Source organism: Mesoplodon mirus, assembly GCF_964341445.2.
Source record: "Mesoplodon mirus genome assembly, chromosome: 8".
NCBI lineage: Eukaryota > Metazoa > Chordata > Mammalia > Artiodactyla > Ziphiidae > Mesoplodon > Mesoplodon mirus.
This window is the reverse complement of record NC_138984.1, coordinates 60,149,902-60,174,522: the sequence shown is the minus strand read 5'-3', so window position 1 is coordinate 60,174,522 and position 24,621 is coordinate 60,149,902. Positions and strand designations below refer to the sequence as shown.

Sequence of the window (24,621 nt, the reverse complement as noted above, 5' to 3'; positions counted from 1 at the left end):
TGTTTAAATCCATTATAGTGATCCTCTTTATCATTTTGTTCTTTGAGAGTACATCTTGCCGAGATTAAAAATACTACTACTAGAGGGCTGGGTACATATCCTGTACCTTTCTCAAACACATAGTGCAGATGCTAATGGCCCACACAAGCATCAAATCCATCATCTCAGTAATAGGGTGCCCTAATCCAGTGATTACCATGTTGTGCTTTATAGTGTGCTTTCAGGGTGTTTGCAGGTTTCTTTCTTAAGATTATGCCAAAATCCATTTACTTACAAATCAATGCTCTAGCAACTTCAATTTGTGAAACAAAGACATAACAAAATTTGAATGTAAACCCGTATAGTTTTGAACTCAAGAATAAGTAGAAAGTTATTGCGCAGAAAATAGCTGTAGAAAAAGTTTATTTCCTTAATTTGAAAATAAGTTATTGACTTCACATCCAGCCTTTTCTCCAGTAAGCTTTGTATAATAATTTCACAATTACACAAACAGACCTATGTATTACAATAGCACCCAAGGGCATCGCTATAAAAGAATTGATATATATATAGATGTGCATGAGTTATTGAGAAAGTGCAATTCATTTTTCACACATTCTACTTAAGAAAACAGGAAGCATATATATATATATATATATATATATATATATATATTGTTTTCAGTCATAAACCATTTCTTGACAGTTTAGCATGTTGTAGGGGATTAGATACCAGAAAGAAAAAAAAAAAAAGAATGACAACAAAAAAGCCTTTTAAAATGAGATGGCACAGAAGTGAGAAATTCTCAGAACCCCAAAATGAAATAAAAGCAGGAAACTGGGAAGTAAGCAAAGATCAAAGTAAGCTTAGGATCAAGGCATGGCTTTCATCCTCAGAATTTCTGCTGAATCCCAGGGTCACTGAGTTTCAGTGTTGATAACTAAATAGGACATGAGACAAGCCTAGGATTGGCCAAGGTAAGTAAGCTGATAGGAGAGCCTGGCATAATGTTGAGAACCAAAGACTATATAAAGGATCAGCAAGAAAAAATAATAACTTGTGAAGATTTGTAACTATTAATTGGTCCTCACATGGATTAATATATCCAGTTGCATGCTGTTCATGTGAGTTGAAAAACCTGAAAACAAGTCAGAAGTGACCCTCAGCAACTGGCAGAAGCAAATGTGAATACCTTTCAAATAACACACTTTAACCCAGTTCTCAAAGAATTCCACAGGGTCAAGATAAACGAGCACTTTAAAGTTAAGAATTACAATATATACAAGGAAACTAGCATTATATGTGAAAAGCAACAGAAACAGAACTGTAATTCATCATATATTAGATATAGAATATAAAATACTTATGATTATTAAGACTAGTAAGGAAATGGTGTCTTAGATTTGGTTCCCTAGGAACTTGAGACAGGAATTTGGATAAATATGTTTTACTAAATATGTTTTACACTAAGAATGTTAATAGCAGCATTGTTGCAATATTACAAATATTTGGAACAACTCACATCTTCAACAGTAGTAGAATGAATTATAATTCTAATTATACAATAGAATACTGAGCAGCAATGAAAATGAATGAAAAGCTATGTGTAACACATGAATGAATCTCAAAAAACAGGATGCTGAGCAAAAGAAGTAGAAGAATATATACAATACGATTACATTTATATAAAGTTCACACACAGGCAAATTTAGTTAATATATTTTTATAGGTACATGCGTAGTTATAAAATTTGAAAGAAAGTAAGGGAATGATTAACACAAAATTTAGTTTGATGATTATCTCTGGGTTTGGGGAAGGAGGGGGGTGTAAGTGGGAGAAAGCGAATTTCTTTTTTTAAATTTATTTTTATTTTACTTATTTTTTTATACAGCAGGTCCTTATTAGTCATCAATTTTATACACATAATTGTATACATGTCAATCCCTACCGCCCAATTCATCACACCACCACAACCACCACCCCGCCACTTTCCCCCCTTGGTGTCCATATGTTTGTTCTCTACATCTGTGTCTCAATTTCTGCCCTGCAAACCAGTTCATCAGAACCATTTTTCTAGGTTCCATGTATATGCATTAATATACGATATCTGTTTTTCTCTTTCTGACTTGCTTCACTCTGTATGACAATCTCTGGATCCATCCACATCTCTGCAGATGACCCAATTTCGTTCCTTTTTATGGCTGAGTAATATTCCATTATATATATGTACCACATCTTCTTTATCCATTCATCTGTCGATGGGCATTTAAGTTGCTTCCATGGCCTGGCTATTGTACATAGTGCTGCAATGAAAATTGGGGTGCATGTGTCTTTTTGAACTATGGTTTTCTCTGGGTATATGCCCAGTAGTGGGATTGCTGGATCATATGGTAATTCTATTTTTAGTTTATTAAGGAACGTCCACACTGTTCTGCATAGTGGCTGTATCAATTTACATTCCCACCAACAGTGCAAGAGGGTTCCCTTTTCTCCACACCCTCTACAGCATTTGTTGTTTGTAGATTTTCTGATGATGCCATTCTAACTGGTGTGAGGTGATACCTCATTGTAGTTTTGATTTGCATTTCTCTAATAATTAATGATGTTGAGCAGCTTTTCATGTGCTTCTTGGCCATCTGTATGTTCTTTAGAGAAATGTCTATTTAAGTCTTCTGCCCATTTTTGGACTGGGTTGTTGGTTTTTTTAATATTGAGCTGCATGAGCTGTTTATAAATTTTGGAGATTAATCCTTTGTCTGTTGATTGGTTTGCAAATATTTTCTCCCATTCTGAGGGTTGCCTTTTCATCTTGTTTATGGTTTCCTTTGCTGTGCAAAAGGTTTTAAGTTTCATTAGGTCCCATTTGTTTATTTTTGTTTATACTTCCATTACTCTAGGAGGTGGATCAAAAAATATCTTGCTGCTGAGGGCTTCCCTGGTGGCGCAGTGGTTGCGAGTCCGCCTGCCAATGCAGGGAACACGGGTTCGTGCCCCAGTCCAGGAAGATCCCACATGCCGCGGAGCGGTGGGGCCCGTGAGCCATGGCCGCTGAGCCTGCGTGTCCGGAGCCTGTGCTCCGCAACGGGAGAAGCCACAACAGTGAGAGGCCCGTGTATCACCAAAAAAAAAAAAAAAAAAAAATCTTGCTGTGATTTATGTCAAAGAGTGTTCTTCCTATGTTTTCCTCTAAGAGTTTTTTAGTGTCTGGTCTTATATTTAGGTCTTAAATCCATTTTGAGTTTATTTTTGTTTATGGTGTTAGGGAGTGTTCTAATTTCATTCTTTTACATGTAGCTGTCCAGTTTTCCCAGCACCACTTATTGAAGAGACTGTCTTTTCTCCATTGTATATCCTTGCCTCCTTTGTCATAGATTAGTTAACCATAGGTGCGTGGGTTTATCTCTGGGCTTTCTATCTTGTTCCATTGATCTATGTTTCTTTTCTTGTGCCAGTACCATATTGTCTTGATTACTGTAGCTTTGTAGTATAGTCTGCAGTCAGGGAGTCTGATTCCTCCCGCTCCGTTTTTTTCCCGCAAGACTGCTTTGGCTATTCAGGGTCTTTTGTGTCTCCATACAAATTTTAAGATTTTTTGTTCTAGTTCCATAAAAAAATGCCATTGATAGGGATTGAATTGAATCTGTAGATTGCTTTGGGTAGTATAGTCATTTTCACAATATTGATTCTTCCAATCCAAGAACATGGTATATCTCTCCATCTGTTGGTTTCATCTTTAATTTCTTTCATCAGTGTCTTATACTTTTCTGCATACAGGTCTTTTGTCTCCCTAGGTAGATTTATTCCTAGGTATTTGCTTCTTTTTGTTGCAATGGTAAATGGGAGTGTTTCCTTTATTTCTCTTTCAGATATTTCATCATTAGTGTGTAGGAATGCAAGAGATTTCTGTGCATTAATTTTGTATCCTGCAACTTTACCAAATTCATTGATTAGCTCTACTAGTTTTCTGCTGGCATCTTTAGGATTCCCTATATATAGTATCATGTCATCTGCAAACAGTGACAGTTTTACTTCTTTTTTTCCAATTTGTATTCCTTTTATTTCCTTTTCTTCTCTGATTGCCATGGCTAGGATTTCCAAAACTATGTTGAATAACAGTGGTGAGAGTGCACATCCTTGTCTTGTTCCTGATCTTAGAGGAAATGCTTTCAGTTTTTCCCCATTGAGAATGATGTTTGCTTTGGGTGTGTCATATATGGTCTTTGTTATGTTGAGGTAGGTTCCCTCTATGCCCACTTTCTGGAGAGTTTTTATCATAAATGGGTGTTGAATTTTGTCAAAAGATTTTTCTGCCTCTATTGAGATGATCCTATGGTTTTTATTCTTCAATTTGTTAATATGGTTTATCACATTGACTGATTTATGTATATTGAAGAATCCTTGCATCCCTGGGATAAATCCCACTTGATCATGGTGTATGATCCTTTTAATGTGTTGGGTTCTGTTTGCTAGTATTTTGTTGAGGATTTTTGCATCTATATTCATCAGTGATATTGGTCTGTAATTTTCTTTTTCTGTAGTACCTTTGTCTGGTTTTGTTATCATGGTGATGGTGGCCTCATAGAATGAGGTTGGGAGTGTTCCTTCCTCTGAATTTTTTTTGGAAGAGTTTGAGAAGGATGGGTGTTAGCTCTTCTCTAAATGTTTGATAGAATTCACCTGTGAAGCCATTGGGTCTGGGACTTTTGTTTGTTGGAAGATTTTTTTTTTTTTTTTTTTTTTTTTGCGTTACACGGGCTTCTCACTGCTGTGGCCTCTCCCGTTGCGGAGCACAGGCTCCGGATGCGCAGGCTCAGCGGCCATGGCGCACGGACCCAGCCGCTCCGCGGCATGTGGGATCCTCCCAGACCGGGGCACGAACCCGCGTCCCCTGCATCGGCAGGCGGACTCTCAACCACTGCGCCACCAGGGAAGCCCCTGTTGGAAGATTTTTAATCACAATTTCAATTTCATTACTTGTGATTGGTGTGTTCATATTTTCTGTTTCTTCCTGGTTCAGTCTTGGAAGTTTATACCTTTCTAAGAATTTGTCCATTTCTTCCAGGTTGTCCATTTTATTGGCATAGAGTTGCTTGTCATTGTCTCTTAGAATGCTTTGTATTTCTGCAGTGTCTGTTATAACTTCTCCTTTTTCATTTCTAATTTTACTGATTTGAGTCCTCTCCCTCTTTTTCTTGATGAGTCTAGCTAATGGTTTACCAATTTTGTTTATCTTCTTTACCTTTTTTATTGATCTTTGCTATTGTTTTGTTTCTATTTCATTTATTTCTGCTCTGATTTTTATGGTTTCTTTCCTTCTGCTAACTTTAGGTTTTCTTTGTTCTTCTTTCTCTAGTTCCATTAGGTATAAGGTTAGATTGTTTATTTGATATTTTTCTTGTTTCTTGAGGCAGGCTTGTATAGCTATAAACTTCCCTCTTAGAACTGCTTTTGCTGCATCCCATAGGTTTTGGATCGTCATGTTTTCATTGTCATTTGTCTCTAGGTATTTTTTGATTTCCTCTTTGATTTCTTCAGTGATCTCTTGGTTATTTGGTAATGTGCTGTTTAGCCTCCATGAGTTTGTGTTTTTCCCTGTAATTCATTTCTAATCTCACAGCGTTGTGGTCAGAAAAGATGCTTGATATGATTTGAATTTTCTTAAATTTACTGTGGCTTGGTTTGTGACCCAAGATATGATCTATCCTGGAGAATGTTCCGTGGGCACTTGAGAAGAAAGTGTAATCTGCTGTTTTTGGATAGAATGTCCTATAAATATCAATTAAATCTATTGGGTCTATTGTGTCATTTAAAGCTTGTGTTTCCTTATTAATTTTCTGTTTGGATGATCTGCCCATTGGTGTAAATGAGGTGTTAAAGTCCCCCACTCTTATTCTGTTACTGTCGATTTTCTCTTTTATAGCTGTTAGCAGTTGCCTTATGTATTGAGGTGCTCCTATGTTGGGTGCATATATATTTATAATTGTTATATCTTCTTCTTGGATTGATCCCTTGATCATTATGTAGTGTCCTTCCTTGTCTCTTGTAACATTCTTTATTTTAAAGTCTATTTTATCTGATAAGAGTATTGCTACTCCAGCTTTCTTTTGATTTTCATTTGCATGGAATGTCTTTTTCCATCCCCTCACTTTCAGTGTGTATGTGTCCCTAGGTCTGAAGTGGGTCTCTTGTAGACAGCATATATATGTGTCTTGTTTTTGTATCCATCCAATGAGTCTGTGTCATTTAGTAGGAGCATTTAATCCATTCACATTTAAGGTGATTATCGATAAGTATGTTCCTATTACCATTTTCTTAATTGTTTTGGGTTTGTTTTTGTAGGTCCTTTTCTTCTCTTGTGTTTCCCACTTAGAGAAGTTCCTTTAGCATTTGTTGTAGAGCTGGTTTGGTGGTGCTGAATTCTCTTAGCTTTTGCTTGTCTGTTAAGGTTTTGATTTCTCCATCGAATCTGAATGAGATCCTTGCCAGGTAGAGTAATCTTGGTTGTAGGTTCTTCCCTTTCATCACTTTAAGTATATCATGCCACTCCCTTCTGGCTTGTAGAGTTTCTGCTGAGAAATCAGCTGTTAACCTTATGGGAGTTCCCTTATATGTTATTTGTCATTTTTCCCTCACTGCTTTCCATAATTTTTCTTTGTCTTTAATTTTTGCCAGTTTGATTACTATGTGTCTCGGCGTGTTTCTCTTTGGGTTTATCCTGTATGGGACTCTGTGCTTCCTGGACTTGGGTGGCTATTTCCTTTCCCATGTTAGGGAAGTTTTCGACTATAATCTCTTCAAATATGTTCTCGGGTCCTTTCTCTCTCTCTTCTTCTGGGACCCCTATGATGTGAATGTTGCTGTGTTTAATGTTGTCCCAGAGGTCTCTTAGGCTGTCTTCACTTCTTTTAATTCTTTTTTCTGTATTCTGATCTGCAGCAGTGAATTCCACCATTTTTTCTTCCAGGTCACTTATCCATTCTTCTGCCTCAGTTATCCTGCTATTGATTCCTTCCATTGTAGTTTTCATTTCAGTTATTGTATTGTTCATCTCTGTTTGTTTGTTCTTTAATTCTTCTAGGTCTTTGCTAAACATTTCTTGCATTTTCTCGATCTTTGCCTCCATTCTTTTTCTGAGGTCCTGGATCATCTTCACTATCATTATTCTGAATTCTTTTTCTAGAAAGTTGTTGCCTATCTCCACTTCATTAGTTGTTTTTCTGGGGTTTTATCTTGTTCCTTCATCTGGTACATAGCCCTCTGCCTTTTCATCTTGTCTGTCTTTCTGTGAATCTGTTAGTGTTGGAGGGTCTCCTGTAGAGGCGGGGGTTGACTGTAGCTCATGGTGTGGACAAGGACACTGGCAGCAGAAGTTCTGGGAAGTACTCTTTGGCATGAGCCCTCCCAGAGTCTGTGAGCAAGCGAGTTTCTACTGCTCTTTCTTCACCTGGGTGATGAGGACAGAGTGCTGATGATGCTTTGAATGGTTTGTTTACATAATTTGATGTAATTTTAATGTGATTAACATGAAATATTTTAGAACTTTAACTGATAAGCACCTTCATATACCTTCCCTTATTCAACCATCTAGTTAATACCCCTAAGATTTTTCTCTCATAGTATCACCATTTATCTTTCATAGAAGAAGTTACAGTTTGTAATTATATGTTTACTTGGATGTTTATAGGTTTACTATCTGTTTCCCCACTAAGCTACCTGTTCCCTGAGAGCTGAAATTATGTCTTTTTTTTTTTACCACTCTGATGTTCAAAAACAATTTCTTCTAGATGAAGTCATGTATGGTCAGATTTTAAGGTTTTGGCAATTTTTCCATCTATGAAAGATGAGTTTTGCCAAAAGTGGAGGTGGGAAGGTTTTCTAAAGCAATTATGCAACCACTCAATTAAGTGAGATATCATGTAAATAGAATAACACAATACATGGTACATGGGAAGTACTCGATAAATATCAGTAGTTGCTGGTGTTGGTGTCAGAGCTCTGCAACTTTTTATTTAACTCTACCACTCAAAGTGGTTGGCTAAGCTAATACCGTCATAGTCACTCTTTCTTGCTGCTTATGTATGCAAATGTAGAATATTTTGCCAGTTCATGAATAGTGGTTATGGCATCAACAGCTGAGAACTAGGGGGATCTTACAGGGCTGAATGTAACTGTTGTGTTTTCATAGTGATTAACAAAGGTCCATAGATTTGGGTTAGAGCTTGAGTGATGAAGCACTTATTTCCTAACTTTAATCCTCAATCACAGGTATCTTAGAGTGATTTATTTCACTATTTTAGAGACATAGTAGCATCTAAAGTCTTTTATCAGGATAATTTCCCATTAAACAAAACCAAGAGATTATGATAACATTAAATAAGGGGACATCCTTGAAAAATGGATTAGGACCCTAGAGTGAGTAAAGAAATCAATTTAATGAGCTTCAACCAACATTAGTTGTAATGAGATAAAATAATAAATATGAAAGCACAAGCAAATAATTTACACAACTTTTGTTTTTGCTATATATACCATTTTTAAAGCCAGATCTAGGATGATATCTACTCACTATGAAAATCATGGTAATGTCAGGGATGGTAACATGAAAGAATGGCCAATGGCAATTGTAAGAAGCTGCAGAATGAAAACTGAAAGACATTTCTTTTTTACCAGATGTTAACATACGATTAAAAAAATTGTGTATTAGAATCAATGAAATAAGGCTTGTACACAAATTAAACTCTGATATTAAATGTATTCCTTAGTGTGGATTATGACCAAAATATTTGAAAGCCACTGCCCTAGAAAATGCATTTTCTTTTCCTCAGATTGGAGTTAGATGGAACATTGTAAAAAGCATACATACATCAGATTGTTCAACTACAGTGCCTATAAGAAACTCTTTGGTAAATTATAATTAAAGTTATATTTCTAAAATTGACACAAAATTTTCCACATACATTGTGAAGTTGTCAGTCAAATTATAAATTAAACCAACAAAAAACATTTCATTAACAATGAAATATGACAGCTAATCAAGACTGTGTACATAATACTTGCACTAGTAAAGACTTTGATCCACCAAACACCAAGAAATTGGACAGCCATACAGATATCTCAAGGCCACAGACCCTTAAAAAATTGTCTTGTTTTTCTGTAAAGTAAACAATTCATTGCCAGTTATGTGTAATCACTTTTGAAATAATTAAAACTTGAATAATAGTAATAAAATAACCACAGGCTTTCCATATTATTTGCTTAAGTTGCTATGGAAAACTCGGCTATTTTTTGTTTCTGCAGAGTCAAGTGCAGAAATGAGCAGATTGATAAATTTATAAACATCATGGAAAGAATTGTAGAGAGGAACTGGAGCCACTCGAATCCCATTTGGATCCCGTTTGTCACACTGTAGGGGAAACAAAAAGTAAAACCACAATAATGTTGGCATCATTCATATAATGGAAATCCACATTCAAGAGAAACTTACATAAAACATTCATACTGATTTCCCTAAAACTTAATATATAAGCAATTTTTTTCTCTTTAAGTAAAGCATAGTGTTTCTATGTTATTTGAAACTCCCCTCTTAATAATGATTAAAATATTAATGGGTTGGTACATGAATATCCTAAGTACTTTCCTGAAGTCCAGTCAGCAATGATCCTTTTTAAGCAACCAATGGATCGAGTATACAGTTTATCTGTGGAGAGACCCTGGAGAGACTGGAACCCTTGCACACATTTCAATGATTGAGAACCTCACTGAGATCTGGAGAGTTTTAGTTATATTTCCATTAAATTCAGTAATCCCTAATCTCATGAATTGGGCTCAGATAATTCAGCATAGTCTGAAGATCACTATGACTGTCTTTAAGAAACACGCCCTATAGGCTAGACAATATAATAAATGGTTTATGTGTGCTGGCACGTTTTATTCCATAACAACTTTTGAGGTAAGTATTTTTGCAGCAAAAATACAGATGAAGGATCTGAAGTCAATAGTTGTTTACTAACTTTCCCAGGAGCACATGGCTTGTAAATGGTAGAGTGTGATTTGGAATGCTGATATTCTGATTTGTGTCTTCAGAATCTGGAGATACCTCTCCTAAAGGTTCGGAAGACTGAGTGCAGCAGTTTCTAAATCTGGAAATAGATATGTTATCACCATTTTTCCTGAAATTACTCATTAAATACTTTTTAGTTCTCTTCAAGAGACTAAGAGGGCTACTTAGGCCCAACAGTTAAAAAAAAAATTCCATACAACATTAACGCTCTTAAGCTGTGTCTACATATCTTTCTTGACTGAAGTGAAAAAGTTGAAAATAATTTAGTTCAATCAAACAACTAAGTAAGACTGATTTCCTTTTTCTCCCTGTACTATATTGTATGTTCTTTAATTCCACTTATTCAATAAATACATAATATATTAGGGTTTTCACTAAATTTTTTTCTATCCAAACTATAATGAAAATAATGGATAAATTACATAAAACTCTTTCCTGCAACCAAAATTTGTGGTTTCTTCCCTTTTATCAGAAATGACAGATCTCCGTGCCCTTCACTTAGCACAGTGCTGAATACTTAGTTGGCATTTAACTTATCCTCACTGATTGATGTGAACTAACATGGAAAAATGAATAAACAAAAAAATTCAAATTTTGTGCTCAACATGTAACCCATAGAGAAAAACCTGGTAACAAAGCAAGAGATATACGTACAACCACTCCTCTTTTTTCTAGTTCTTGGAAAACATATTTAATTGGAATAGAAAATGTTAGGGTTAGCTGGCAGCCGCGATCCTCTATACGGGATGGAGTAATTATGTTCACAACTGTTTTCTTGGTTTCTGCTTTATCCTGGCTGAAGTGATGCTTGATCATGTATTCCAGATAACCAGTTAGCAAAATAGATTTTCTCCTCAGTGCTTTCATAGTTGCTTGCCTAAAGATCTGCAGAATAAGAAACAATCAGGTTCACGGTTTCTTGTTGATTTATAAAGAAGCAAAATTTAACTGTAAATCACACATAAAAAAAGGGAAATGCCCAGTTTTGACCTTTCCAATAAAACATCCATTTTAGATAATCTTTTTGTGAAAACATGTCCTCTTTTAAGTGCTTTGCTATTAAAAATTAAACACAAAGTGTCCATGACAGAAAAACTGTACAAATGTCATTTAAACAATACCTGCAAAAGCAGAAAAAAGTAAGTGAACATAATGTTCCTTCAGAGTTATTTTAAATTCGCTTCATATAATTAGTACAAGTAAAACATACCTTAATAAATACATTTAACTGTTATAAATGTCAAAAATTTTCCTCCAAACATTTTATACAATCATAATCAAGATTTTTTTTCTATTCCCATATAAAGTTTGTTTAATCCACAAAATGGTGCAGTAAGAGCTAAACGCTTATGTGGAAGGCAATGTTACCAATATTATTTATATTTGTTTTACCAATTCCTAAATCTCCTTCAGTTTAACAGTATTCAGTTTAACAGTAAGAAAACAAATAGTTAAATAGTGATGCTAAGTTTTGTCAGAAAAGCAAATAATGTTAGATAATGCATGTATTATTACTGAAGCATTTGGTCTTCCCTTTTTTCTTCTTTCATCATTTTCTCCCCTGCTAAACTCTAACACTGGTGTGAAAATACTGCCAGTTGCTGCCTGAGGTGTCTTATATTAAGATGAGTGACAAAAGGGCACAAAATAACTGGTATTGGTACATTAGGGGTCAGAACAGACATGCTTTTCTAGCTTATCTCTTAAGGTCAAGTAGAGTTTAAAAATATATTCTACATATAAGAACTGAAATAACTGCAAACAGAGAATGATGCACTGGCAAGCCACTTAATGTCCCTTTTCTGTATCATGTTATGCCACTGAGCAAACATAGGGTCATTTGGTGATATCTATGCTTTTTGAAGTCTATGAAAATAGTTTTTTCTCTGTATGCACATGGCATGTGTGGGCAGACATTCTACTAGAACTCAACCATTCAGGCATAGATTTTCTTGACCTATTGCATGGAGGCTGTGGATGTGGCTGAAGGAGAGGATGAGAGTTGTATGTAAGGTAATGTCTTGAAGGAAGAAAGGAAAATCAGAGGATAGAAAGCTATCTGCCTCTCTCCCCAACCAGACGTCATGGACTGTGTCTGCAGCCTGGGAAGAGTTCAGCTGCAAATAGAAGCTGAGGTCTTTGAGGTCCATGTCAAAAAACATCTGACATATTCAGTGCAAAAAAATGCTACTTTAGGCCAGTTACATGGAGTTTGGTAAGAGGCATCTCTTCATTTCCTGTGTAAAACAAAATGTCCATAGATTTGGCACAATGAAGACTCAAGGGAACACCTCCAAGTTTTGGATCAAGAGAGCCTGATCCAAGAATCAACATACTTACAGAGGGCAGGAGCAGGGACAGGTAAGGTGTAGCCCACCAGTGGTTTGGCTGTCAGGTTTGGAATTTAAAAAAAAAATGTGACAGGAATCTTTACAAATTTCTCTTTGGAGATTAATAATAATTTGAGGACATTTTAATTATGTAAATAATTCTAGTACACTTTCTGGATCCGCTTTGGGCCCCATAAGATGCAGATGGGGACAATGTATAAAGTAGTACTTTTAATGGTATTTCATTTGTATTCATAGGTTAGTAAGACTTCGGGGAATATTAAGTTTATAGGTTTTTTTTTTAATGAAGTTTTTTGCTCTTGCAGATTTGATAGCAAGCAACCAATTTTTTTTTTCATGACAGATATCTCAGTTTTAACATATCATGACTCTTTGTTAATAATAAAATAACTTTTAAATGTAAAACTAATTTCCACATTACAACCACAACAAGAGAAGCTGCATTCTGAGGCAGTCTTAAGTTCTTCTCAGAGTGTAAAAGTCTCTACTGAGGCCTCAGATAAAAATATCAAGAGGGGATAATAGGAGTTAACAGTGAAGTAGAATAAATGTCCTTTTTTCTTTTTCTTTTTTTTTTTTTTTTTTTTTGCTTCTCATTATTTTCATGCTTTCAGTACTGTGGAATATATTTTTTTTTAATTACGAAAAATGAAAAGTGTAGTTTGAAAATATTCAGCTTATAACAGAATTCTTGGCAGAGTTTCCACTATTTGGGTGAGTTTTCTTGCTAACTAAAATAAATGCAAAGCTAGAAAAGTTAGATATGTTTAAATAGGAAAAATAAGTATAGCATGATGTTTTCAATTCTTAAATTCTTAAAATTGGCTCCCTAATAACTCTGAGGAAAGACAGAGTACATTTCTTCTGACTTGCCCTGTATTTTGTTTTTTTTTTTTTTTTTTTTTTTTTTTTGCGGTACGCGGGCCTCTCACTGTTGTGGCCCCTCCCGTTGCGGAGCACAGGCTCCAGACGCGCAGGCCCAGCGGCCATGGCTCACGGGCCCAGCCGCTCCGCGGCATGTGGGATCTTCCCAGACCGGGACGTGAACCCGCGTCCCCTGCATCGGCAGGCGGACTCTCAACCACTGCGCCACCAGGGAAGCCCCCTGTATTTTAATTGAATGCTCTAATTTTATATATTTAAGGTATTTATTTAATTGTATATTTATGTACTGAAAAAGTCTAAAATTGTCTACCTAATCGCTACATAGAAATATGACTCTGCAAAATACAATATAAGTATTGTTTAATTTCAAGTTAGTAATTAGAAGGTTGAGGTGACCTCTGAAGTAATCTGGTCCAAACATCTTCATTAAAACATTGAGGCAAATGAATTCAAGAGTAGTTGTCACTTGTTGAAGGTCACACTTAGTGTCCCAGTGAGGGATAGAGTATTTGCCTCCTGCTTCCTACCTTATTGCTCTTTCTCTTGATCCACAGTATTTTTAAAATTATTGTACAAAAGATTAAATAGGCAGCAGTATGAAGAAACATTTTGAAACTAATTATAAGGTGCTATTTTCTATGGTATCCATCAATCAATCAAATACACATTAATTGTGAACAAAGCCATAATTAATCTTTTTTAAAAATTCTCTGTATTGCAAATCTGAAATCATATCCATGTACATTGATTCTTAAGTATAGAATCTCTTCTTCGGTTGGCATTTGACTGTGTGAGAATATTTTTCGAAAGGGAAGTAGAGATAACAACGAAAGGTAGCTTGATTCATGTATTTATTTCTTTCATTTACTCAAACTTCAGCTACCTCTCTCCTATATGCGTAACTTTTAAATAAATAAGGTAAGTACTGAATCGGTTAATTCACTGACACTCACATGGCAAACTCAGAAACATCTAGAAAGTACAGTGTTTTAACAGTTAAGTAGAGAATGGGAAACAATGAAACGTATTATTTTGTAATTTCAGAATTTTGCAATTTATAATAGGAAGCAAGAATTTCAAAAACACCTTCTTTAACACAAGGTTTGATTACTTAAAGATAATTTTGGTTAGAACATAGCCTCGACAGTGAATGATTTAATAAGATATCTCCAAGAGGATGCAGGAAACGCTTAAGTGATAAGAAGCTCCAGAGCAGTGTACATACCTCTTCTGTGGCATTTAGCGTCTTTTTCTCAAGTTTAAGTTTGGATATTAAAGGAGAAGATAAATCAGTCTTCATATTCCAGCTGAGAATAGAAACCATGTCTAGGTGACTATAATACAGTGTGGAAGAAAACTATTGGTAGGGAAAATAGGAATAAGACTTCCTGTGGCAGAAGAGGTGAATACCGAACAACAGTCAGTCCACTGCAGAGAATACCAAAGTGATAGTGTCTAAAAGACATTTTCTAGATACGGCTAGGAAGTCATTTACAAAGATAAAATCAGAGGAAACTTTAAGTACTAGTTTTTCCTAAGGTATTCCTTGGTGCCTTGTTTTTTCTTACTATAATTCATCTTCTCCCTGATATAAACTTTCAAAATAAGCAAAACGTTATCTTCTTTTAAAATGTTTAACGGGGGACATCCCTGGTGCTCAGTGGTTAAGAATCCGCCTGCCAATGCAAGGGAAACGGGTTCGATCTCTGGTCCGGGAAGATCCCACATTGCTGCAGAGCAGCTAAACCTGTGTGCCACAACTACTGAGCCTGCGCTCTAGAGCCCGCAAGCCACAACTACTGAGCCCTCGCGCCACAACTACTGAACCTATGCACTGCAACAACTGAGCCCGCGTGCTGCGACTACTGAAGCCCGCATGCCTAGAGCCCATGCTCCGCAACCAGGGAAGCCACCGCAATGAGAAGCCCGTGCACTGCATCGAAAGTAGCCCTGGCTCGCCGCAACTAGAGAAAAGTCGGCTCGCAGCAACAAACACGCAATGCGGCCAAAAAAATAAAATAAAATAGAATAGAATACAATAAAAATGTTTAACGGAAGTGTTCCTCAGGTTGGATATTTTGAAAGCAAATCAAATATCATTATTTGATTTGCCGAGTAGATTTCATCACCCCCCTGAAAAAGATTTTTTTAAATATGTATCACTGCCTGCGAAATCTTGTTACTGGGTCTATTTCAACTTAAAAAAAAAAAAAAAAAAAAACCTGCCCAAAAGTGAAAACAGCACAAGCTCCATCTAGTGGTCATACTGAATATGTGCTCTTTAAATTGGGATGAAATGAAATGAGTTGATTACTACTATCTAGTGGTGAAGCTGTATAAAAACAGAGGAACTTGACGCTGCTGTCCAGTGGCCAAAATGAGAAACTACTGTGAATGTTCACAGAATTCTAGAATTTTAAGTTTGGAAGAGATTTTGGAAGCCTTTATCCGGTCACTCATGCCAAAATACGCCACAGTAGAATTTCCTAAACTAGATGATTTTAGGAGGCTTTCAATTTAAAAAAAAACATAAAATCAAAATTTTATTTGAATATCTATATATTTAAAATCTCTATTAGAAACATATATGTATATTTACTTAAAATATATTTTACTTAAATGTATGTATATAAAATATATATTGCCTTAATATATGTATTAATACTATTATTATATAGATATAATTATTAACAATATATATTTACTTAGATAAATTTAGTCTTAATATGAAATTAATGAATATCCAATATCCAAATAATTAGTTAGGAGACATATATATATGCATTATGTGTGTGTAAAAATGAATAGATATAGGTAAGTACCCTATTATTTAGGGTGAGACTAATTTTAAGTAGAAGCATGAATGAGCTTAAAGAAAAATATTGAGCCAGTAATAGTAGAAATTAAACGTGGCTATAATGTTATAGAAACCCCAGTGGGGAAAAAGAAAATCCACCCTACCTCATGGGACAACCTTACTCATCTTTGGTTTACTCTGACTATTCATACTCTCCCCAACCCCCTAAAGTCTTCCTATAGTTTTGTCACATGGCAGTTTGTCAGTTCATTGACTCACAGAACTAGAAGAAACAGAGTCCTCAGTAATCACAACATCGTCCAGCACACAATAATTTCTTAATAAGTAAGTGTTTGAATGAGTGAATTAATCAAGACTTAAATTTTGCATGTTTGTTTTGTATATAGAGAGACCAGTAGAAGATTAAATAACTTATTCAGGTTCACACAAATTCTAAGTGGAACTAAAAATGTGTCACCCCAGGTAAGTTTCACTGAACATTTATTAAGTGCCAACAGTGTGCCAAGCCTTGGGTTGGGGGCTGAATATATAAATAAAAAGTGACATTAGCACACAGTCACTGTCCTAATGGAGAACCCTGCCCTTCCTCTGTTGTTTATGCACATTGCATATTAATCTAGCTGATTAATCAGCAGATAAACAACATGTCTCAGGTAAAGATGTGGGAAGGCTGAAGCATAGATCACTTACCTCTAAACTAGCATGTAAGGAACAGACCAGTAGAATGGGAGGATTTGAAATTCGGAATCCATTGACCCCAGGGATTAACTGCAGTTCTGAAAAATTAATATCGTGTCATTTTTATAGAATGTTTGCCTAAAAAGGTATCCTTTATGGATTTTTTTATGACAGTAAAGTAGAGAGGAAAAATTTAAGACTTAAAAACTTTTCCTTCTGGGATTTCTGAGATATTTAAGAGAAACGCCATGGACCTAAAATACCGGCATATTTCTCCTTCACTTAAAACTTCCATCTCCTCTGCCCCCACCTTCATAGCAGCCTACCAAAAATTAGAGCCCTTAGACACAAGACAAACATAATGTCATCTAGAAGATTTTCGGCACCCCATCCTCTGCCCTCTCATCCCTAAGCCAGCATTCCTTGTTCTTCTCCATGCTTTGCCTTTCTATTATGAAACCATGTCAACAAGGGGAAGATATCAAGATTCGAATGGCTTGTAATTGTAATGTCACCCAAAGGCAGAAATATAAATGAAATGACCTAGGAAGGTGACTTTTAACATTAGGATTACTAGGTCAAGTAGCTTCTCTTGGGAAAGAAGAAAAAAAAAAAAGCTTTAAAAAAAATGACCTGCCTAAGTATGATATATTAAAAAGGTAAATTAATAGCAGACATTATCCTAATTATAATTAATTAGATTGAAGAGTTGCAAGTTAAATCCAAGAGTTAAAACTGCTAGTTAGAGATAAAGTTAAAACCTAATACTGACTAAGAGTGAGAGAATTTTCTGGGTCTTTAGAGATGCATCTAATTAAGGCTAGTCAAACTATATCCTGTGGGTCAAATCTGGCCCACCACTTGTTTTTGTAAATAAAGTTTTATTGGAACCTAGCCACATTCATTCATTTATGTATTTTTGTGGCTGCTTTAGCACCACAATGGCAGAGTTGTGCCACAGAAACAGCATAGCCCCAAAAGCTTAGCATATCTCCAATCTGACCCTTCATAGAAAACCTTTGTCCACCCCTGATCTAATCCAGCTCCCTCATTTACAGATAAGAAAACCCACTACAAACAATTTAAATAACTGGCATAATAACAGAGTTCATTATTTCAGCAGCCAAGATGAAACACAGCTTTCCTGATATGACTGAAGAGCCCATCTTTATTCTTTGCATCTTGGTTGGTGCAAATGTGAATATATTTAAAATCATATCTCAGGGTTGGAAGCAGGCTGAAGGATCAAGTTTAAGTTTAATTCTCACAACATTTAGGAAGTTCTCTGTATCCCATGTGATGGAAGAATAAAGTCACTCAGGAAAAAGAAATAGGGCAATTTGATAACTCCCTGCGCATGGTGTACTTTCATTTCTACCCATTAGGGTTAGTATTTGGTATGTGGTGAAAGCCACAAAAGAAGGAAATTTTGGGAAAATAGAGGGATAAAAATGAACATTTATTAAATAGTATGCTACTTGGTTTATAGCTTAGAATGTGTCCTGCCCCCAAACGAAACCCTGAAATATTATTATTCACATTAGATATGTGAGGAAAAAACCCAAAAAAATCCAAAATGATAAATATGTGCAACATCACAAAACTATTAAGCAGCAAAGTGGGTTTGATACCTAAGTCTCTCTGGGTCTGACCTCAAGCCAACAATTCCTTCTGTTTTCCCTGCCTGATGTTTTAGGTACTCCATATTGATGAGATCTGAGTACTTTAGATTTCACTTCTTCTTATTTCCCTATGAAACGATAGACTCAAAATCATGCTAAAATCTATGAACACTTAGTCTTACACTGAAGAAATGTCATTTCTTATTTTAAGAATTCTCAGTGGCATTTTCAAAGTGCACTCTCCATGAGGCATGTATATTACATATCATATAAAGACAGATGAAAATTGAAATAAAGTTAAGACAAAGTGACTTGTGAAGTAAAATTAAATACACTTACTGTTATCCATCTTAAATCTGGTGCTTAATTCATGACCAAACCATCCCACTAACCTGAAACATAAATAATAACATTTGATATTTTGGTCTATAAAAATAGTCACAATTAATATAAGCCAAACCATCCCACTAAGCTAAAACAAATACTAACATTTGACATTTTGGTTTATAAAAATAGTCACAATTAATATAGGACTCTAGGGCCTGCGTTTTAAAATCATTTATGATACAAGCCATCAAATACTTAAGCATATAAATACTATATGATATCATAAGGCAATTAATATTTATAACCTTCTTGAGATTGAGTATAAAATCAATTTGTTCTTGTTATTAGTTGTATTACTTTTGCAAAGTTAAATCATCTGGAGACCTGTACTTAATGACCTTGTTCTTATTTAAAATTAACTAAAATGAACAAAAATGTTGTTTTTTTTAGATATTAAAACAAAGGTGAAAAGAAAGCTCAAAAATAAAGTGATTAATACAATAATGTATTTTTCTTGCAGTAAGCTCTCTCAAGAGAAATGGCATAAAAATAACCTATATAATTTTTGAAAAATTTAAAATAATTTTCTAAAGAAATTGTTACTTTCAGATTTTAATAAGAATGTTAATTAGCCAGATATAAAATACAATATATATAGGACAAATCATATGTATGTGTGTGTGCTTATTAGATGAAAAAAATTACAAAATATCTAAAGAAAAATATAAAACTTGAGAAAGAGAAATACAATATTCCTGATAATCAATTCTTCCTAAATAAATTGCTAGTTTTAATACTGCCAAAATTAAAAATTCCAAGTATGTTGTTTTTGGATTTGGCAAAATGTTGTTAAGTTTATATAGAATATATGAGTGAAAATAATAAATTTTGAAATAGAAGAGTATAAAGGTGAATATGCTCTATATTATATAGTGTATTACAAAATTCGTTAAATGAATGAGCACAATACTATTAAAAGAAGCATCAAGGAGATAAATGGAACATGGCAGAAAATATAAAAAACAGTCCTCAGGGCCTCCCTGGTGGCGCAGTGGTTGAGAGTCCGCCTGCCGATGCAGGGGATACGGGTTCGTGCCCCGGTCTGGGAGGATCCCATATGCCGCGGAGCGGCTGGGCCCGTGAGCCATGGCCGCTGGGCCTGCGCGTCCGGAGCCTGTGCTCCGCAACGGGAGAGGCCACAACAGTGAGAGGCCCGCATACCGCAAAAAAAAAAAAAAAAAAAAAAAAAAAAAAAAAAAAAAAAAAAAAAAACAGTCCTCAGATCATACAACAATTTAATAAGTGATAATTGTAACATTCCAAAAAATGCAAAGATGAAGAAAATATGTTCATATATTTATATGATTCTTAAAAGAAAAATTTCTAACTATGAAAACCAAAGAAAATATAAAGGAACATATCTATATATTCAGACACATTTAAAATTCTGTATTACAAAGAAAAAACAAATGAAAAACCAAAACAAAAACCAATGATGGGGAGAAGGAAGCTGTTTGCCACATTTAAAAGAGTTTTCACCAAGAGTTTTTTCATCAGAGAAAGGGCAGTGCCCCCAAAACTACACAGCCACGAGGCATGGACAAGGCATTTATAAAAGGAGAAATGCATATGCCCCATGAATTCTGGGGGGGGGGGAACCCTCAATCTCAGTAATAATTAAAAATATGAAAAAACAAGAAGATCAGACCATGCTTCACATACCAAATTGGCAAAGTCATTTAAAATTTATATGTCTATTTGCATCAAGGATTTAGTAAAAAGGAAATAAGCTCTTTGTCTAATAATGAATATATAAGTAATAAAGCCTTTATGGAGTACAGTTTGAAAATATAAATTAAATATTGTATAGTTTTCTGTCCCAGTACTTTTACTTGTTCCAGTTTATCCAAAGGACTATTTGGATTACACTATTTGGAGTACACTATGATGTGTGTGCTAGGACAGTGAACACAATACTATTTACAGTGTCACAGCAACCACAATATCTTGTAACACAGAAATAATAAAATAAATTATACAACTTTTATATGATGGAATATTATGTAGCCATTATAAAAATCATATTTGAAAGAATGTATATTCAAAAAGAATAAAATGGAGATACCAATATTTAAACTATGTTTCCAATTTTAGCATAAAATATATTGTATGCATTTATATGTAATTATGGCCAAAATGTTAAAATTTTTAATTTTTTCTTTATTCACATCCAAGTCAAACTTAGACATAATGGAGAAGCACCAAAGTTACTTTCATTAGTACTAAGATTTTACAGTTATACTAATTGAAAAAAGAGGTAGTAAATTATCACTACTTTCAAATTAAACAATTTTGTAGCTGGTATGAACAAAAAGATAATTTAATTTGGTAATCTGGTACAAAATTAATATGAGAACTAAATATCTGAAGTTTGCAGTTTCAACAAGCTGATATATTAATAAGAAATATTCCAGACCTACATAAAAAAAAGTTTAAATACTTCTGAATCTGAACAGCAAGAGCAAAAATACTTGAAAATTTTTCAACATCAAGAAAAACGACAGGACTTCCCTGGTGGTGCAGTGGTTAAGAATCTGCCTGCCAATGCAGGGGACACAGGTTTGAGCCCTGGTCCGGTAAGATCCCATGTGCCACGGAGCAACTAAACCCGTGTGCTACAACTGTTGAGCCAGTGAGCCACAACTACTGAAACCCATGTGCCTAGAACCCGTGCTCCACAACAAGAGAAGCCACTGCAATGAAAAGCCCACGCACCACAATGAAGAGTAGCCCCCCATCACCCCCCGACTAGAGAAAGTCTTGTGTGCAGCAAAAAAGACCCAACGCAGCCAAAAACAAACAAACAAATAAATAAATAAATTTTTTAAAAAAAATCAATTCTCAAATTGATGTATAAATTTATATAACCCCAGTAAAATATGCAAACAGATTTTATTTTCATTTGCTACTTGCAAGCTGATTCTAATGCCATCTGGAAAAACAAATAATTTTTAAAAATCCCTAAAAAATAACAGCTATGACATTGACATAACAGCTACAACATAACAGCTATGACAAAATAATACTATATTATAAAAATTCAAAATGAAAACAGTGTGGAACTGTTAACAAATCAACTAATACACCATTCATCGTATTAATAAAGCTGAAAAAGTTATAGAATCATCTCCATAGACCAATGAGTCATAAGAGAAATTTCTGTCAAGTGATGTTTGCAACTTATGTCACAAGAGGTTAATCTTTGTAGTATAAAAATATCTAGAGATAGGGCTTCCCTGGTGGCGCAGTGGTTGAGAGTCCGCCTGCCGATGCAGGGGACATGGGTTCATGCCCCGGTCCGGGAAGATCCCACATGCCACCGAGCGGCTGGGCCCGTGAGCCATGGCCGCTGAGCCTGTGCGTCCGGAGCCTGTGCTCTGCGATGGGAGAGGCCACAACAGTGAGAGGCCCGCATATCGGAAAAAAAAAAAAAAAAATCTAGAGATCAATAATGCAAAAATAACAACCTCCCCAAAAATGACCAACATATATAGAAAAGGAAAATGGCTCAAAAAAATTTTTTTAAAAAGAGCTCTCCACCTAACTAATGATAAGAAAAATACAAATGAAAGCTACATTGAGATAACATTTGCTGTCCTCTTAGAGTAGAAAAAATTCCAAAGTTTTATTAAGAACTCTTTTAGTATTAACATGTTTTATAAGTAACGTTCATGTATTATTATGGGAATATGTATTATTGATGCACCCCTCTAGAAAACAAATGAGTAACAGCTATAAAATTTACAAATACATGTATTCTTTGACCTGGCAAATTTAATTCTGGGAGTTTTTTCTCCAGTAGAACTTGTACAAGTATGAAGTGAATTATGTATAAGTATAGCCATTGCATCCCTTTTAGTAATAGTCCAAGATTGAAAATAACCTAAACTTCCTTCAATAAAAGACTAGTTTTATAAATTATGCTAAATTTATATTATAAAATATCACATAGTCATTATATCAAAAGTGAATGAGAATGAGTTCTGGGTCCTGAAAGGGAATGATTGCAAGAGATAAGAAACCAAAAAATAAAGATATACAATAGAACATGTAGTATCTTTTATGAACTTGATAATTATCTTGCTTATCTTCATTTTTCTCCCCCAACTAGAATGTAAGCTCATGAGATCAGGGACTTGTCTCTTAGTGTTTGTAGAAGAGTGTTTGTAATGTGGATGTGTGACGAATGGTAAAAGATTGTTAGGAGAAGCATGAGTTCAGGCAACTGACTAGTGTGGTGATGGTCAGGGGAGGCTCTGACGAGGAAGCTGAGCAGAAGAATGAGTATATTTCAGCAAAAGAGGAATGAAAAAGTGTTCCAGATAGTCAAATAGCATATTCAAAGGCCCAGCACATATGAAGACTATGAGGGCAAATTTCACACCACCTCCCTTTTCAATTTTTATATTTTTGTGTGTGTTATAGTGTTTGACTTTAAACGAATTCTGCTGATTTTTTTATTGAGTTTACTAAATTTCTAGGTGTAGACTTAATATTGAACTTCAGAATAGTTTTCAAATGATTTTTCCAGAATAAAGCTCTAAAACTTACTAGAAAACTGATGATCCAGTTTGGGTTCTGCTCCTGCTATGTATGATATTTTTAGTCACATATTAATTGACAATTTCTCTTGACTTGAAAAATCTATGGCTTCAGGGACAACTACTGACATAATATTGTTTGGAAAAAAATGTTTGGGGTGGTAAAAAAAAACTTTGAAGGTATTAATTAAAAATTTTCTCATCATTTGCAAATAATTTTCTAAAATTTTCTTCTCCACAGTGAATCAATAAATTTTATTGCTTCAGGGTCATTTGTTAAGTGGAGAGCACCAAAAGATGTATACTCCTTTTAGCTTTGAGTTCAAAACAAGCTATTGAAACTTATAGCAGAGTCAGTAGTCTTTAAAAGCCAAGGCTTTTGACTTGCAGTAGATAGACATTTTGGCATTCTAATTATCAAGTGTCTCATATAATAGCCTAGCATAAAGTTTATGCTGTAAACAGCAAAAAGAAAATAGAATAATAAATCTAACCCATGAATCAAATTACATTTGTGAGTGCTGAGGAATGAGAAGCTTCAGAAAGGGAAATAGAAAGACTGGATTCATATTCCTAATACAGAGCTGGGCTGTACTCCCTACCCCCAGTTAAGTTCTAGGGGATGGGAATTGGGATGGTTGAGAGGTCAGTGGGAATTCCAGATATGTTTGGGAGGATCTAATGATACGAAATTCCTGAGCCATGTTCCCTCAGCCCTACGAGGCAATCCAAAGGGTTTGTAAGAATCCCTCCATGCCAGGTTGGTGCCATAATCTTCATACAAAAAAGGTTAACAGAAGGGCCTGTGATAGCACCTCCATTTATAATTTAGGATCATACTAACCCAAGAGACCCAAGAGAGTATCCTTAAATTCCTGTTTCCCCAGAGAAGGAAATTGAAGTGACTGAGAAAGCATCCCCACTGGAGCTTGGGATAAAAGGCATAGGGTCATGGTAGCTCCACAGACATCTTGGAGGATGTAGCAGTAATGGGAGCAGATGACCAAGAGAGTGCCAGGTACATTTTAATGGATTCCAGGAGATGGCTGTAGACAAGATGCCTCTCCTTTATCTATGTCTGGGCACTCTGTACGTCACCCATCGTGCAACCTTAGATGCCATCCTAAGGAGAGAAGAACAAGAAAAGGACTCTGAACTGACAGAGCTTAAATTCTGAATTTACTGAGAAAAGTCACTAAGTATACCTCAAAGTTATAAGACAATTTCCTGAATCAAATGAGTTGATAGATGAAAACAAAGAAAATAAAATTATTTGTCCACCTAAGTTTATGGTCTGGTG

General features: G+C 35.2%; 1 protein-coding gene across 1 annotated transcript in view; it reads right to left on the bottom strand.

The window, feature by feature from the left end:
* Positions 1-5,807: 5,807 nt before the first annotated feature.
* Positions 5,808-24,621, bottom strand: part of KYNU (kynureninase) — a 100,317-nt gene continuing 81,503 nt past the window's right edge. Inside the window, 5 exon segments of the mRNA XM_082629799.1 lie at positions 5,808-9,264; positions 9,266-9,382; positions 10,694-10,924; positions 16,784-16,869; positions 18,733-18,785. Of these exon segments, the coding sequence (XP_082485925.1) occupies positions 9,235-9,264; positions 9,266-9,382; positions 10,694-10,924; positions 16,784-16,869; positions 18,733-18,785 (517 nt within the window). The 3' untranslated portion in view covers positions 5,808-9,234.